The 15292-nt window shown below is 43.8% G+C and overlaps 1 protein-coding gene across 1 annotated transcript in view; it reads left to right on the top strand.

The window, feature by feature from the left end:
* Positions 1 to 15292, top strand: part of LOC124552446 (juvenile hormone epoxide hydrolase 1-like) — a 78541-nt gene that overhangs the window by 48420 nt on the left and 14829 nt on the right. The window contains exon 4 of the mRNA XM_047126724.1: positions 9480 to 9682. Coding sequence (XP_046982680.1) covers positions 9480 to 9682 — 203 coding nt within the window. The remainder of the gene's footprint in view (positions 1 to 9479; positions 9683 to 15292) is intronic.

Raw genomic sequence — 15292 nt, 5'->3', positions numbered from 1 at the left:
CGTCTGAAGAAAGTGAGTGGAACTGTGGTCGCTAGAAAATGCACCACCAAGTAGAGAAATTGGAACACTGCCGACATATTCTCCTGTTTGAATTCAGACAGAAACAGATGCAATAAGAACAATTTGCGCCCTGTGTGGGAATAATGCCACTGGACAGGCCACCTCAAGAAAATGCTTTCCTCGTTTTAAGTAGGTTCGTTTTGAATTTAGCGACCCTGAATGGGGGAGGAGAAGATTAGTGCTTAATATCCCATCTACGAAGAGATCATTAGAGAGGGAGCACCAGCTCGAGTTTGGGAAGGCTGGAGAAGGAAATTGGCCATGTCCATTCAAAGGAACCATCCCAGAATTAGCCGGAAGTGATTTAGGGAAATCACGGAAAAGTTAAATCAGGATGGCTGGACTCAGGTTTGAACCATTGTCCTCCCGAATGCAAGGCTAGTAGGCTAAACACTGTGCCACATCGCTCGTTGTGACTCTGAACATCCAGGATTAATCTACAATGATCCATGTCAGTGTACTTGAGAACTGGAAGATGTTATACCGAGTGAGGTGGTGCAGTGGTTAGCACACTGGACTCACATTCAGGAGGACAACAGTTCAAACCCACTTCTACCCACCCTAATTTAGGTTTTCCATTCTTTCCATAAATCGCTTCAGGAAAATGCTGGGATAGTTCCTTTGAAAGGGTACGGCCGACTTCGTTCCCCATCCTTCCGTAATCCAATGGGACTGATGACCTCTCTGTTTGGTTCCTTCCTCCAAATCAACCAACCAGATATGATGAACTGTGATAATTCCTCCATATAACAACATTTGCACCCAGTGGGGAACGTTCAAAAGTCAGGTGTGCAGGTAATACATGCTCCAAGCCAAAATCACAAAACTCAGTGGGTGGCCAGGTGTGTACCTTTGCTTGTTCTTCCTCAATTTGATCATGAACAACATCGACCATTCCTATTTCTCATCGCTACTGGTGACCAGAAATGGTGTCTTTACGTTAAGATAATGAAAAAGAACAGTGACTGAGGCAAAAGCAGCAACTCCTCATACAAAAACCTGCACACATCCACAAAAAATAATCTCATGCATGTGGTGGAACAACGATGTTGTGTGTGGTGTTTGACTAATTTCTTCCCCGAGATGTAACTATCACTCCTGACATTTATTGTCACCAACTGAGACGTCGAGCAGAGATGCAATGCAGAAGAACGACCAGGAAGTCTGTGTGAAGTGCTACTCCACTGTATCCTGCTAGGCTATACAGGAGTTGAGCAGGGGTGTCCCTTCCATACCAATTTCATTCACCTGATCTTGCGACCTCAGAGTTTCACCTTTCCACTCTCTGTCAAACAACATTCGAGGCCCATCCTTTCCATGCAGGATTGCGCACCAAACATGGCTTGACGTGTTCTTCGTCTCAAAATCACACGATTTCTACAGTCGCAGGAACAAAAAGTTAGCCTGACGTTAGAAGAATGTTGTAAGTAGTGAAGAAGAATATATTGTTGATGACTAAATTTTCTACTATGTGTATCTGTCATGATTATTGAACTTGTGGAAATACAAAACTTGCGCCCCAAGTGTCACACATATAAGAAAAAAAACACATAGGACAAGAAGTCAGTCCTCACAGAAGACATTGCTCGAACACTATGCAACATCACCTCTAGTGCTGATAATAGTTTAGTGGGGTCAGGAACGCCCCGAGTGTTACTGACCTTGAAAAAGGCCACACTGTTGATGCAGGTTAATAGACAGGGCAGCAGGTAGGGAGAACCAGGTCCTCTGACGTCACACAACCATAAGTCAGTGGAAATAATAACAGGTTTCATTTAGCAGTGAGAGTCAGTGGCACAGCAGAGTGGGCATTGTGTGTGTGTGTGGGGGGGGGGGGGCAGCGCTTGCTCGGGTCAGCACCCACAGGCAGAGTCAGTGACTCAGCACTGCCGGACTGTGTCAGCACTGCTGACGCCGAGCGTGCTGTTGTGGCTACCTACCGCCTTTGTAGGACAGTCGCTCCTTTAGGTGCAAATGCGGAGACCGGCCAGTGGCTTGTAGTGCAAGTGGTGTGCAAAGTATCCAAATGCGGACTGTAAACCGAGGTCCCCACTAAGTCAGTTGACGTCAGCTAGCAATAGCCTCAGACGGGACACACCAGCTGTCTTGCAGAGGCATCATACCTGGATGCAGTCCACAGTGCTGCGGGTAGTGTAGCATCTAGTTGTCACTGAGTCAGGATGACGGTAATTTCCGAAAACGATTGCCTATCGAATGTGTTGTTCACTTAGAATATACAAGAAGAATCACTTAAAATGTCCACTGCAGATATTGCGGAATGGAAAGTGCTACTGAAGTACAGTTTTTACAGAAATGCTTGGTAGTCAGGGGCTCCTATTGTTAGCCAAACAATAGATTGTAATAATAACTAGACAGTGTATTTTTAAAAGCAAACATACACTTTTTTAAATTTAACAATGGATATTGACATTAACAGACTAAAAGTAGGGTAAATTTAACAGAAATTGGTGTTTATAGTAGTATTCTACTGTGTGTCGCTTATGAGATATACCAAGAGTTGTACATACCTGTAGTAGCACACACTGAAGAACACCACATGTGTATACAGTATTTATCCTGACTAAGAACCAGACAAGTGACCACCACAGGTTGCGTTCAAAATGGCCACCGGCAGCAGTGTGAGCAGGCTGCAGTAATGTATCATTGCATATCGTCGTGTGCAGCTGCTATGTTCTTCTAGACAGCATCTGTCAGCTTTCACTGCAGGAAAAAGTCTACAAGCATCACATCTGGGAAACAGGCCTGCCAAGGTACAGGTCCTCTGCTTCCAAACCAACGATTTGGAAACAATTCCTGAAGACATGCAGTTGTACTTTGTGAACTAAGGACTGGACAGACGTCATGCTAGTACCACATGTTCCTTCTAATCTGCAGAGGATCATCTTCTAGCACCCACGGAAAATGGTCTGTTAGGAGGCTGCGATACTTACATGTGTTCAGCGTGCCATTCATGAAACACAGACATGAGTTGATGATTCACTAGCCCACACCACACGTTACACTCCGTGGATGCTGACATTCAACCAGATGCAGCCACAGGGATTGCTGGGATTGCTGGCAAACCAACAGTGCATGTTTCGGCTGTTTACGTGGCCATTACTGGTAAATGTGTTTTCATCACCAAACAATATACATGATATATCTGAAGTATATTGTCTTAATGCCCATGGAAGTTAACGCAATTTTCATATTTTCTTGTAGTGATGTGGTAGGGATAGAACCTATATCAATGGAGAATGCATACGACACTTGCCTGACTCTTACCACTTCCTCATGTGGTTGTGTGGCAGCTAACGTGTGGAGCAACTGCAAGAGCAGCAAGAACGTTAATTTCCCCCTCTGCTCTCACCACTTGTTTCCTTCTGTTACAGTGTCTATATGTTACACAATCACTTTCAGGTAACTGGTTGAAGAGGTTGAAAAATAACTGCCTAGATGGCTGATGTCTATTGGGATAGCTTTTCGTATACATCGTACAAGAACGAATTGTATTCTTCCTACACTCTCCATACACCATACGCATGTTGGCTTTTTCTGCATTGGTAAACCCCATCGTCCACTCACGACCTACTGCTAGGTCCGTCATACCCTTAACTGACAAGCAAGGTACAGCGTATGCAAGGAACACATAAACACGCTTTAAGCAAACACAACAACATCGTACCAAGCAACTACGCAGAGTTAAGGGAACATTGTACGTGAAAATCGTTGAAATTTGACATTTTCTGTTATGTACTCCATAATGTACTTTGGACTTTCCTGAACATTTTGGTATATAATACATTACAATCAGACAGTTGTGAGGCGTTCAAATAATATTTTGAATGTTGACGTGTGACTGTCAAATTTCGCGGCTACGCATATACTGCCACAGTTGAGCAGTCATATCTTGGGAATTATACAGTCTAGAAGGCTGTGAATTGCTTTGTTTTGTCCCTACTGCAACGTCTCAGAAGTAGGCATTACGAATAAACAAATCAGTCCTTTGTTTCTGATACTAGTTTTCGCTGAAAGTAGTGTGATTATCGGCTATTTTTGCAGTGTTAACTTCTATTGCTTTTTATACGTAAATAAAATGACTAAGCGTTTAAGCAACTTCAAAAAACGCAAATTTGCGGGTAACAGATATGTGAGACCTGCATTTTCTTCAGAAGTACTTGAAAACACGTGTGCTAGCAGTGAAGGAAACCACGATAATGTTTCTGGAGTGACAACGCCCCCCGGTGCATCGAAAAGGAAAGTAACTTTGGAAAAGGGTGACAGTGGTAAAAGTAATGATATTGTGGACAACGTCATTATTGATCTGCAAATCCTTGAACAAGTTCTTTCTGAAGATGTCTCTTACTGTCTTTTTGGCGGTGAAGTGAAATTTATGAGGATGTTGGAGCTAGAATAGGTATTGTGTCTAAATTAATTATTAAATGTCAGAAGTGCAAAAACGAAAAAGCGTTTCATGCTTCATCAGAGTGTTCAGGTAATGAATTGTATGATACTAACGTGAGACTGTTCTGTGGCCTTAGAAGCATTAGTGAAGGTGCGAGGGCTGGTAAAGTTCTCTGCACTGTGTTGAATTTGCCAAAACCACCTTCTGGGTATACGTAATACGTAACAGCAATTGAGGACTCTGCAAATGCTGTGGCTGAAGATTCAGTGGTTGCGGCTACTTTAGAAGCTGTTGAACAAAATGAGGGTGACACAGACATGAGCATTGCTGTAAATGGATCCTGGCAAACGCGTGGGTTTAGTTCTAAGAATGGTTTTACATCTGCAATAAGTATTGACACTAGAAAAGTTTTGGATTTTGAAGTTCTCAGTAAGTACTTCCAAGGTTGTACAGTGAATCAGAAGAACAGATTACTTCATAAGCAGCAGTGTATGAAAAGTTATGGTGGCACAAGTGGAGGAGTGGAAGTAAAAGGAGCAGTTAACATTTTCCAGCGTTCGCAGAAGGAGAGAGGTGTCAGATATGTGAAATTATTTAGGTGATGAAGACGGCAACGCTTTCATTGTAATACAAAACAGTAAGCCATATAATGTTCCTATACAAAAACGTGAGTGTGTAGCACATGTCAAAAAAATGTTGCGAACATGTCTGTGTAACCTAAAAAGCAATCTAACACAAAACTGTCTGATGGCAAGACAATGAAATATGCTGGAAGACTAACAGCAAAGTAATTGATGAATTACAGGAATATTATGAGAAGGGCGTTAGAGATAACTGTGGCAATTTAGAGAAGATGCAAAAAGCTGTATGGAGCACTTCCTTTCATCGAATATCAACTGATGAAAAGCCATGTCATGCTTCGTGTCCACCTCCACCAAACACTACAGTGGCCTCTGGACTCGTGACCGTATCGGCTCAGGAACCGTGGGCTGGTCACGTGAGTCCTGGTTTCAGTTGGTAGGAGTTGATGGCAGGGTTCGAGTGTGGCGCAGATCCCACGAAACCATCGACCCAGGTTGCCAACAAGGCACTCTGCAACCTCGTGGTTGCTCCACAATGGTGTAGGCTGTGTTTACATAGAAGACAGTTGGTCCTCTGATCCAAATGAACCGATCATTTAAGGTAAATGTTTGTGTCCGGCTACTTGGAGACTATTTGCAGCCATTCACGGACTTCATTTTAATGGCGCCATGTCACCGAGCCACAATTGTTCGCGATTGGTTTGACGTAAATTCTGGACAGTGAATGAAATTACAATGAGATCCAGACCTTTAGCTGCTCACAGGCGTTGATAATTATCAGCGGGGACAGGTGAAAATGTGTGCCCCGACCGGGCCTCAAACCCGGGGCCTCCTGCTTGCATGTCAGTCGCTCTATCCGACTGAGCCACCGAGGACACGAAGGGTAGTGCGACTGCAGGGACTTTTCTCCGGCACTTTTCCCGTGAGACCCACATTCCGAACTTACTGTCCACACACTACATGGGTAGTGCCCCTGCACACTATACTCATTACTGGGGGCAGTTAATCTACCGATTCCCGTAAGAGTTTGAACAAGGTGAGTGCATCCACACTGAAAAAGATCATTGGCCGGTAAGCCTTAACTATATGAAGATGGTATCTGTTCTTTCGGTCATGTCCGAAAGTAGGTCGACAGTAAGTCGGAAATGTATGTCTTATGTAGAGTGTGCCAGACGTGGAAATGTCGTGTGGCTAGGGCCTCCCGTCGGGTAGACCGTTCGCCTGGTGCAGGTCTTTCGATTTGACGCCACTTCGGCGACCTGCGCGTCGATGGGGATGAAATGATAATGATTAGGACAACACAACACCCAGTCCCTGGGCGGAGAAAATCTCCGACCCAGCCGGGAACCGAACCCGGGTCCTTAGGATTGACAGTCTGTCACGCTGACCACTCAGCTACCAGTGCCAGACGTAAGTCCCTGTGTCCTCGATATCTCAGTTCGGCAGAGCATCTTCCATGTAAGCAGGAGATCCGGGCTTCGAGTCCCGGTCGGGACACATACTTTCAACTGTCCCCGTTGATATTTATCAATGTCTGTAAGCTTTTAATATAATCCATTATGGAGTCGAGGTTATACTGGTTATCACTGTTAGCTTTCAACTGCGATTCTTATATTTTAACAACGCGTTTCAAGAGACAATGCTTTCATCATCAGGTTTTAAAGTCTATGTCATGAAATTGAACGGACTAAAAAGACAAAATACCATCACAAATAGTTGGGAAATCCATAGAGTAAAACAGAATTAAAAGTATATTGGACTGTGGGTCCTCGTAATGTAAGACGAGGACCCACAGTCCAATATACTTTTAATTCTGTTTTACTCCATGGATTTCCCAACTATTTGTAATGGTATTTTGTCTTTTTAGTCCGTTCAATTTCATGACATAGACTTTACAGCCTGACCGGAAATCGAACCTGGAGTTCCCGCTTTACGTGAGAGGACCGCTTGACCACGCTGGCTAACCGCGCACGAATCACGGCCGGATCCGAACTTCCGTATGTCGCCATGCATGTGTCACGACCTGGTTTCGGCGAATAAATACGAAATAGCAGTACCAGTGTTATTAAGAAGTACGATGTAATGCTCCTTCGGCCACGCAAGCGTGTACACGAAATGATAACAGTAGACACTCAAGAACCTTGAAATAAACATCGTGGTGTGCGTTCATTGTAACCAGTGTGAGTGTTTCCTGGTGACAATGCGAAAAACACTCCCAAAACAGCACAGAACTACCCCTCGCTTGAACTACCCCTCAACACTCAAGGGGTTAAACGGTTTAGTGGGCTGACGTCCATTTTTTGTCCATTCAAGGCGTACAGTTTTGTGTCGCGATGTGAACAATGGCCTTTTGTAGGTATCCGACCCCAGTGTTCATTGCATTTAGTTCCCTTCTCAATATTTTGAATATTCTACCTTAGCTACCGAATTCTGATCGAAGTCTGTATTTATTAATGGTGTCATTCCATTTACTGTGTGGAACTGTATATACTGTGTTTCGTCAAAGTTTAATGAGAGCCCATTTGCAGAGAACCACTTAATGATTTTCTGAAAAACATCATTTACAGTTTCACCAGTTAATTCTTGTCTGTTGGGTTTGATTGCTATACTTGTATCATCGGCAAAAAGTACCAGCTTTGCATCTTCGTGAATATACAATGGCAAGTCATTAATATATATTAATAACAGCAGACGACCCAAGACTGAACCTTGCGGCACCCCATTCTTGATTGTTCCCCAGTTTGAGAAATCAACTTTTTGCACTGATTTGATGTGGATCTCCATGCTACTTATTCTGTGCAAGTCTCTTCATCTTCGAATAACTATGGCAACACACATACTTTTGAATCTTCTTACTGTATTCATTTCTTCGTCTCCTTCTACAAGTTTTACCCCCATTGCCCACCCCCCCCCCCCCCCCCCCACACACACACAGACACTTCCCTTCAAAAGTAAATGTGTGATTCCTTGATGTCTCAGAATGTATCCTACCAATTGATCCAGTCTTTTAGTCAGATAGCACTACAAATTCTATTCTGTACCTGCCCATTGATTGCATGATCTACCCATGTAATCTTCGGCATTCTTCTGTAGCACCACATTTCAAAACCGTCTATTCTCATCTTGTCTAAAATGTGTGTAGTCCATGTTTCACGTCCATACATGACTAAGCTCCATACAAATACTTTAAGAGAAGACTTCCTAATACTTAAATCGGCATTTTATGTTAAAAATCTCTTTTCTTCAGCGACGATTTCCTTACTATCGCCAGTCTACATTTTTATATCTTCCCTACTTCAGCCATCATGAGTTATTTTGCTGGCACAATAGCAAACCTCATCTACTACCTTAAATGTTTCTTTTCCTAATACAATTCCCTCAGCATCGCCTGATTTAATTCGACTACGTTCGATTATCCCTATTTCGTTTTTGTTTATGTTTTTCTCGTAACTTCCTTCCAAGGCACTGTCCATTCCGATCAACTTCTCTTTCAGATCCTTTGCTCTCTCTGATAGAATTGGTTGGTTGTTTCGGGGAAGGAGACCAGACAGCGAGGTCATCGGTCTCATCGGATTAGGGAAGGACGGGGAAGGAAGTCGGCCGTGCCCTTTGAAAGGAACCATCCCGGCATTTGCCTGGAGCGATTTGGGAAAATCACGGAAAACCTAAATCAGGATGGCCGGACGCGGGATTGAACCGTCGTCCTCCCGAATGCGAGTCCAGTGTCTAACCACTGTGCCACCTCGCTCGGTCTGATAGAATTACCATGTTATCTGCAAACCTCGAAGTTTTTATTTCTTCTCCCTGAACTTTAATTCCTACTCCAAAGGCTTCTTTGGTTTCCTTTATTGCTTGCTCAATACTGATTGAATAACATCGGGGACAAGTCGCAACCCTGTCTCACTCCGTTCTTGACGCACTGCTTCCGTTTCATGCCCTTCGACTCGTAGAACTATAGTGTGGTTTCTGTACAAGTTGTAAATAGCCTTTCGCTCCAGGGATTTTACTCCTGCTACCTTCAGAATTTCAAAGAGAGTGTTCCAGGCAACATTCTCAAAAGCTTTCTCTATGTCTATAAATGCTTTTAAAAGCAGGTTCGTCTTTGCTTAACCTGTCTTTCAAGATAAGCCGTAGATTTAGTACTGCCTCGGGTATTCTTACGTACCCGCGGAATCGCAACGGATCTTCCCCCAGGTCGGCTTCTACCAGCTTTTCCTTTCTCCTGTGAAGAATTCGTCTTAGTATTTTGCAACCATGACTTATTGAACTGATGTTCGGTAATATTCACACCTGTCAACACCAGCCTTCTTTCGAAATTGCTGTACCTGTGATTATTAGAAATAGTCCTAAATAATCGTGTGTATTTATAGCTACTAACGTTTGTATCGGCCAGTATTTGGCGGTAGTAACTGATTCTCGTGTGCGCGTTGCAGCATACTGGGACTGCACGTCAACATGTGCTCTGCAGACAGCCTGAAGGCCAGGATCAAGGCCACGATCGGCGGCTTCTGGCCGACGCTGTTCGTGGAGCGCCGGTACGCGCGCAAGGCCTTCCCCTACTGGAAGAACTTCTTCAACCTGGTACTGCAGGAGATGGGCTACATGCACCTGCAGGCTTCCAAACCGGACACCATAGGTAAGGAAACTTTTCTGTTCCAGCTATCAGCTAAGTATTCGCTTCTTTCTCTACGTCTGTAGACAGGGTGTTCCAAAATTCCTATTACAAACTTCTAGGACTTGTAGAGGGGAGCGGATAAGTAATATTTTGAACAAGAAACTATGACGGTTTGAAATCAGATGCGTAATGAATCAAGGTCTGCTTCCACTCAAGCTAACGGGTCCTGTACAAGTGATCTTGCTAGAAAACGTAGTGGCTCCGTTCTTGGAAACTGGGCCTGTGGCTGTCCACCAGGAAGTGTGGTTTCACGATCGTGGTGCATCATCTCACTTCCCGCATCTCAGCAGATATTTTAGGTCGAGGGGGTCCACTCGCGTGGCCGCAGCGATCGCCGATTTTAATTCGTCTGGACTACCATTTGTGCGGTCGTATGCAAAGTTTACTTTACGAGACTCTCTAGTATGATAAAAGAGAAAAAAATATTTCAAGTTTTGCAGTTTTAACCTGATATTTGTATATATATTGTGTTTCATACTAGAATGTCGTGTTCCCAGTTTGGCACAGCTTTGCCACAGGAAACACGAAAGCGGCCGAAACGTCCGTCTTCTGGTCGGCTCCTGATCGTTGTCAGAAGGTGGCTAGTTTTTTGATTACGCAAAGACTTCTATTATTCGGAAAAGAAAAACCCGGATTTCTTTACGTAATCAGTATGAATTTTATAATTACTTAAGGGACCTTTAACAATGAACAATAAAAATAATTGCATTTAAAAATGAAATCATTAATAAATGGGGCGGCTATGAGTTGTATAGAAGACGAGGAGCGGCCTCCTGTCTACGACCAAGATGCCGCTGTATTCTCTGCTGTAGTAAAGGCAGTTTGGCATTTATAAAAATAATACGGCATGGAGGTAAAAAAAAAAAAAGTAAAAGAATAGAATAAGAAATCTGGTAAACACTAAATATATTCAAATAATTCTAACAAGTAATTAGGGCTTATTTATAGACAGTATAGCTTACATAAGTACTTTTCTAACTGTATGGTGCGATCAGATTTCAGCCTGCCCTGTGCTAGCTCCTTGGTTCACGTTTCTGTCGCAAATTACAGTCATTACTTTTCTCCTTCCTTCGAGACAATTCTTGCACCGTTCAACACCTACATAACAATAACTTGCCGGTTTGGAGTATCGAACATAAATTACTCGAATTTTATTAATAACTGTTGTCTGCACGCTGGCAAGACCGCTCACTTTTATGGCTTGAAGACGACCTTCTTTACGTTTTCACATTACAAGCAAAAGTACGATAAAATCTAAAGACCTACAAAGGTTTTTACTGTCATGTTTTATTTAGACCAGGGGTCTCCAAACTTTTTAGTCCGCAAGCCACATTGACTCCTCCACCAAGTCATAGGGGCCAAGATCTACCTAGTGGGATTAAAGCACCCTAGCACTCCACGATCATCGTAATGTAAGGCTAAAGGAAAGATGAAATCGCAAAAATCTAAGGTTGTGGGAATAGCTAGCACTGAAATGAACTACGATTTTTATTTAATTACATAATTTTGATTGATGGACGTACCTGGCCGAAATTCTGGCGTATTTTACTCTGGCGAATTTCACCGACAAAAAAGTATGTCACTGCACATTCTTCACGAAAGCGTCCTGCAAAGTTAACGAAATCTCAAAATCATTGTTCACTATTACTGCAAGACGTAACAGAGGTACAGTATGTCAACGCATTTTTATTTCAAGCGGCGCAACAATAAGTTTAGTTACGCAGTCTTGTAGCGAGTAGCAGAGCCAATGTCGCGGTTTATTGGTCGCGATAGGCCTCGAAACTCAATTGTTGGCAGTACAGGTATTACCTCAAATATTGGGTGGACCGGATACCGGGGATGTCCGGCCAGCTAACGCGGGTCGGTTTCGGACCGCGGGCCGTAGTTTGGAGACCCCTGATTTAGAGCGAAGCGGAACGATCAGTTCAGCTTCTGTTAAAATGTTTCTTCGACTGCGCAATCGATGTATTAGCGTCCGCGCTAGATGCGCATCTTTACAGTTACGTAAATGATATAAAACAAATGTCTTTCAAAGAATAGGTCTCATCTCATAAGTTGATCATTTAATATACAGATAGGTGAATGCCTTTCCAAGGGTACTCACAGCTTTCATACGACGGAAATCCAAATAATATTACAACTCCTGCAGAGACAGACAGACAAAGACATGCTGGCACGAGTTTCGGCCGCTGCACTGGAAACTGAAGAGACGCCAGGTGGGATGGTGACTGTGTACCAGAACACGCTTCGTAGGTACAGTGTCTGTAACAGCGTGGGTGGTCGCCGCATCGAGCCCCTGTTGTAACGCATCAGTACTTCCCGTACATAAAGTGTGCTGGGTTATTTTTTTTATTTTGGAGTAATGTAAATACGTAATGTTTCAGTGTTAATACACACAAATTTGCTTAAGTGATAAATGGATGTTTCCTTTCGAATTGTTACCTAATAACTGCACTGCATCTCGCCTAATTCAGTTCCTCAAACACAAGTGGACGAGTTAAACATCTGAACTGAAACCTTCGTAGAATTTAAACAGTACGTTTACGTACACGAGTTCCTATTGAAAATATCATGTACTCGCTCCCCTCTACAGATCCTAGAAATTTGGAGCGGGAATTTCTGAAGACCTTATAAGTGACTGATTCTCCATCGCCCAACCGAAACCGCTACGTATAGAATCATGAAATATGGAGAGGGTGTTGATCTTATAACGCAGGCGTCATTTAAGAAGAGATTTTTCAAAATTCCACCCGTGAGAGGGTGAAATAGGCGATGAAAGATTTTTTGAAAATATGTTGCTATTAAGACAGTTTTCAAGTTTGGTCTACGTAAATTGGTACTTGGTTTCTCCGTCAGAAATAAACAAATATATGTTGCAGCATTGTTTTACCCCTGTGGGGGGAGAAACAGCGTTTTTTCTTTTGAAAATAAATTATTTTTAAAGAACAACTAAAGTATTTTTAAAGCCACGTAATGACACTTGGTTTTTGACTTCTCGGTTACAAATAAAATATTAAATATTTCAGCGGTTTTGGAAATCCAATCCCTAAGGAGGTGAAACAGGGTCTGACTAGTTCATTGACCGAGAGGATGTGGAACCGATGCTTTAGACACAGTTTAGGAACTGACTGTTCGAAATTCCTCTCCTAAAGGCGTGAAATGAGGGATGAAAAGCTTTTTGAAAATATGTCCTTATCAGGACAATTTTGTAGCCAGAAGTACTCAAACTGGTGTCTGGTTTCTCAATCAGAAATAATAAAAAATTTGTATTAACTGTTTTTCGAAATTCAGCACCTCAGAAAGTGAAACAGAGGACAAACATTTTTAGTGAAGTATGTTGCTACGTTAAAAAAATGTTAAAACTGAAGTTATAAAAATTAATATTTCGCCTCTCGGTTATATGTAAATGTCGTGTGAATAGAATCTCCCGTCGTGTAGACCGTTCGATTTGACGCCACTTCGGCGAATTGCGCGTCCATGGGGATGAAATAATGATGATTAGGACAACACAACACCCAGTCCCCGAGCGGAGAAAATCTCCGACGCAGGCGGGAATCGAACCCGAGCCCTTAGGACTGACAGTCTGTCGCGCTAACCACTCAGGTGCCGGGGGGCGGTCTGTTATACGTAAAGAAATATGTATTAGGGGAGGATAGTTTCTGTGGAACTCTCACCACAAGAACGCAAAAGGCATGATTAACACAAACCTTTCACTTTAGGTAACAGAATAGCTTTTTGGTTACGAACACATTCGGAAAAAGACATTGCTTCTTTGGCCTTAATTAGTGTGTAATGGTTCAGAAGATGCTGCGATTTGTGAACAATATGAAAATTCGACTGAAAGAAAAAAAAAAAAAAAGAGTCTGTGCATATCATATAATCTAAGCGGGCGAAGCTAGTTTACATATGAATCGCTAACTGCACAACGGAAACACATAACTTTCAAAATTCGTTTTATTGCACCAGAGAACTACAACTGGCTAGGCGTATAGTTTATTGCAGACACGGAACTCGTCTTCTGTCAATAAAGCTCCTTAGGAACAGGTACAATTCACCGGTCGCTTCACGGAAGGCAACCCGTCCTGGACGCGTTCCCTTTCCGCTGTAAACCATACGGGGATTTTGGCATCTGCACGAGAAAACTGAGAAAACAGGAATAACATCACACTGATAGTGGGATAATGCACCCTGTATGAATCCTTCGCAGGAGAACGAGAAAATTAGCTTCCTTCCTTGCAGGTTACAGTACATAGTATTCAAAATTCTGCGCGGAAAAAAGAGAAAAAAAACCCTTGACTTTGAAATGGTTCTTCTGCAAAAGATGCTGTAAGGGATAGTGACATTTATTTTGCTATATCAATGTATCGTGAATTTACTTTCAACAAACATATTACTATAGGTAGCTCAACCTAAGATAAACATCAATGGTCTCCCTTTATTTAAGCAATTCTGAGGTGAATCTACACTCCTGGAAATTGAAATAAGAACACCGTGAATTCATTGTCCCAGGAAGGGGAAACTTTATTGACACATTCCTGGGGTCAGATCATCACATGATCACACTGACAGAACCACAGGCACATAGACACAGGCAACAGAGCATGCACAATGCCGGCACTAGTACAGTGTATATCCATCTTTCGCAGCAATGCAGGCTGCTATTCTCCCATGGAGACGATCGTATAGATGCTGGATGTAGTCCTGTGGAACGGCTTGCCATGCCATTTCCACCTGGCGCCTCAGTTGGACCAGCGTTCGTGCTGGACGTGCAGACCGCGTGAGACGACGCTTCATCCAGTCCCAAACATGCTCAATGGGGGACAGATCCGGAGATCTTGCTGGCCAGGGTAGTTGACTTACACCTTCTAGAGCACGTTGGGTGGCACGGGATACATGCGGACGTGCATTGTCCTGTTGGAACAGCAAGTTCCCTTGCCGGTCTAGGAATGGTAGAACGATGGGTTCGATGACGGTTTGGATGTACCGTGCACTATTCAGTGTCCCCTCGACGATCACCAGTGGTGTACGGCCAGTGTAGGAGATCGCTCCCCACACCATGATGCCGGGTGTTGGCCCTGTGTGCCTCGGTCGTATGCAGTCCTGATTGTGGCGCTCACCTGCACGGCGCCAAACACGCATACGACCATCATTGGCACCAAGGCAGAAGCGACTCTCATCGCTGAAGACGACACGTCTCCATTCGTCCCTCCATTCACGCCTGTCGCGACACCACTGGAGGCGGGCTGCACGATGTTGGGGCGTGAGCGGAAGACGGCCTAACGGTGTGCAGGACCGTAGCCCAGCTTCATGGAGACGGTTGCGAATGGTCCTCGCCGATACCCCAGGAGCAACAGTGTCCCTAATTTGCTGGGAAGTGGCGGTGCGGTCCCCTACGGCACTGCGTAGGATCCTACGGTCTTGGCGTGCATCCGTGCGTCGCTGCGGTCCGGTCCCAGGTCGACGGGCACGTGCACCTTCCGCCGACCACTGGCGACAACATCGATGTACTGTGGAGACCTCACGCCCCACGTGTTGAGCAATTCGGCGGTACGTCCACCCGGCCTCCTGCAT

Source organism: Schistocerca americana, chromosome 10 (genome assembly GCF_021461395.2).
Source record: "Schistocerca americana isolate TAMUIC-IGC-003095 chromosome 10, iqSchAmer2.1, whole genome shotgun sequence".
Taxonomy (NCBI): domain Eukaryota; kingdom Metazoa; phylum Arthropoda; class Insecta; order Orthoptera; family Acrididae; genus Schistocerca; species Schistocerca americana.
This window is presented reverse-complemented; position numbering and strand designations above follow the sequence as displayed.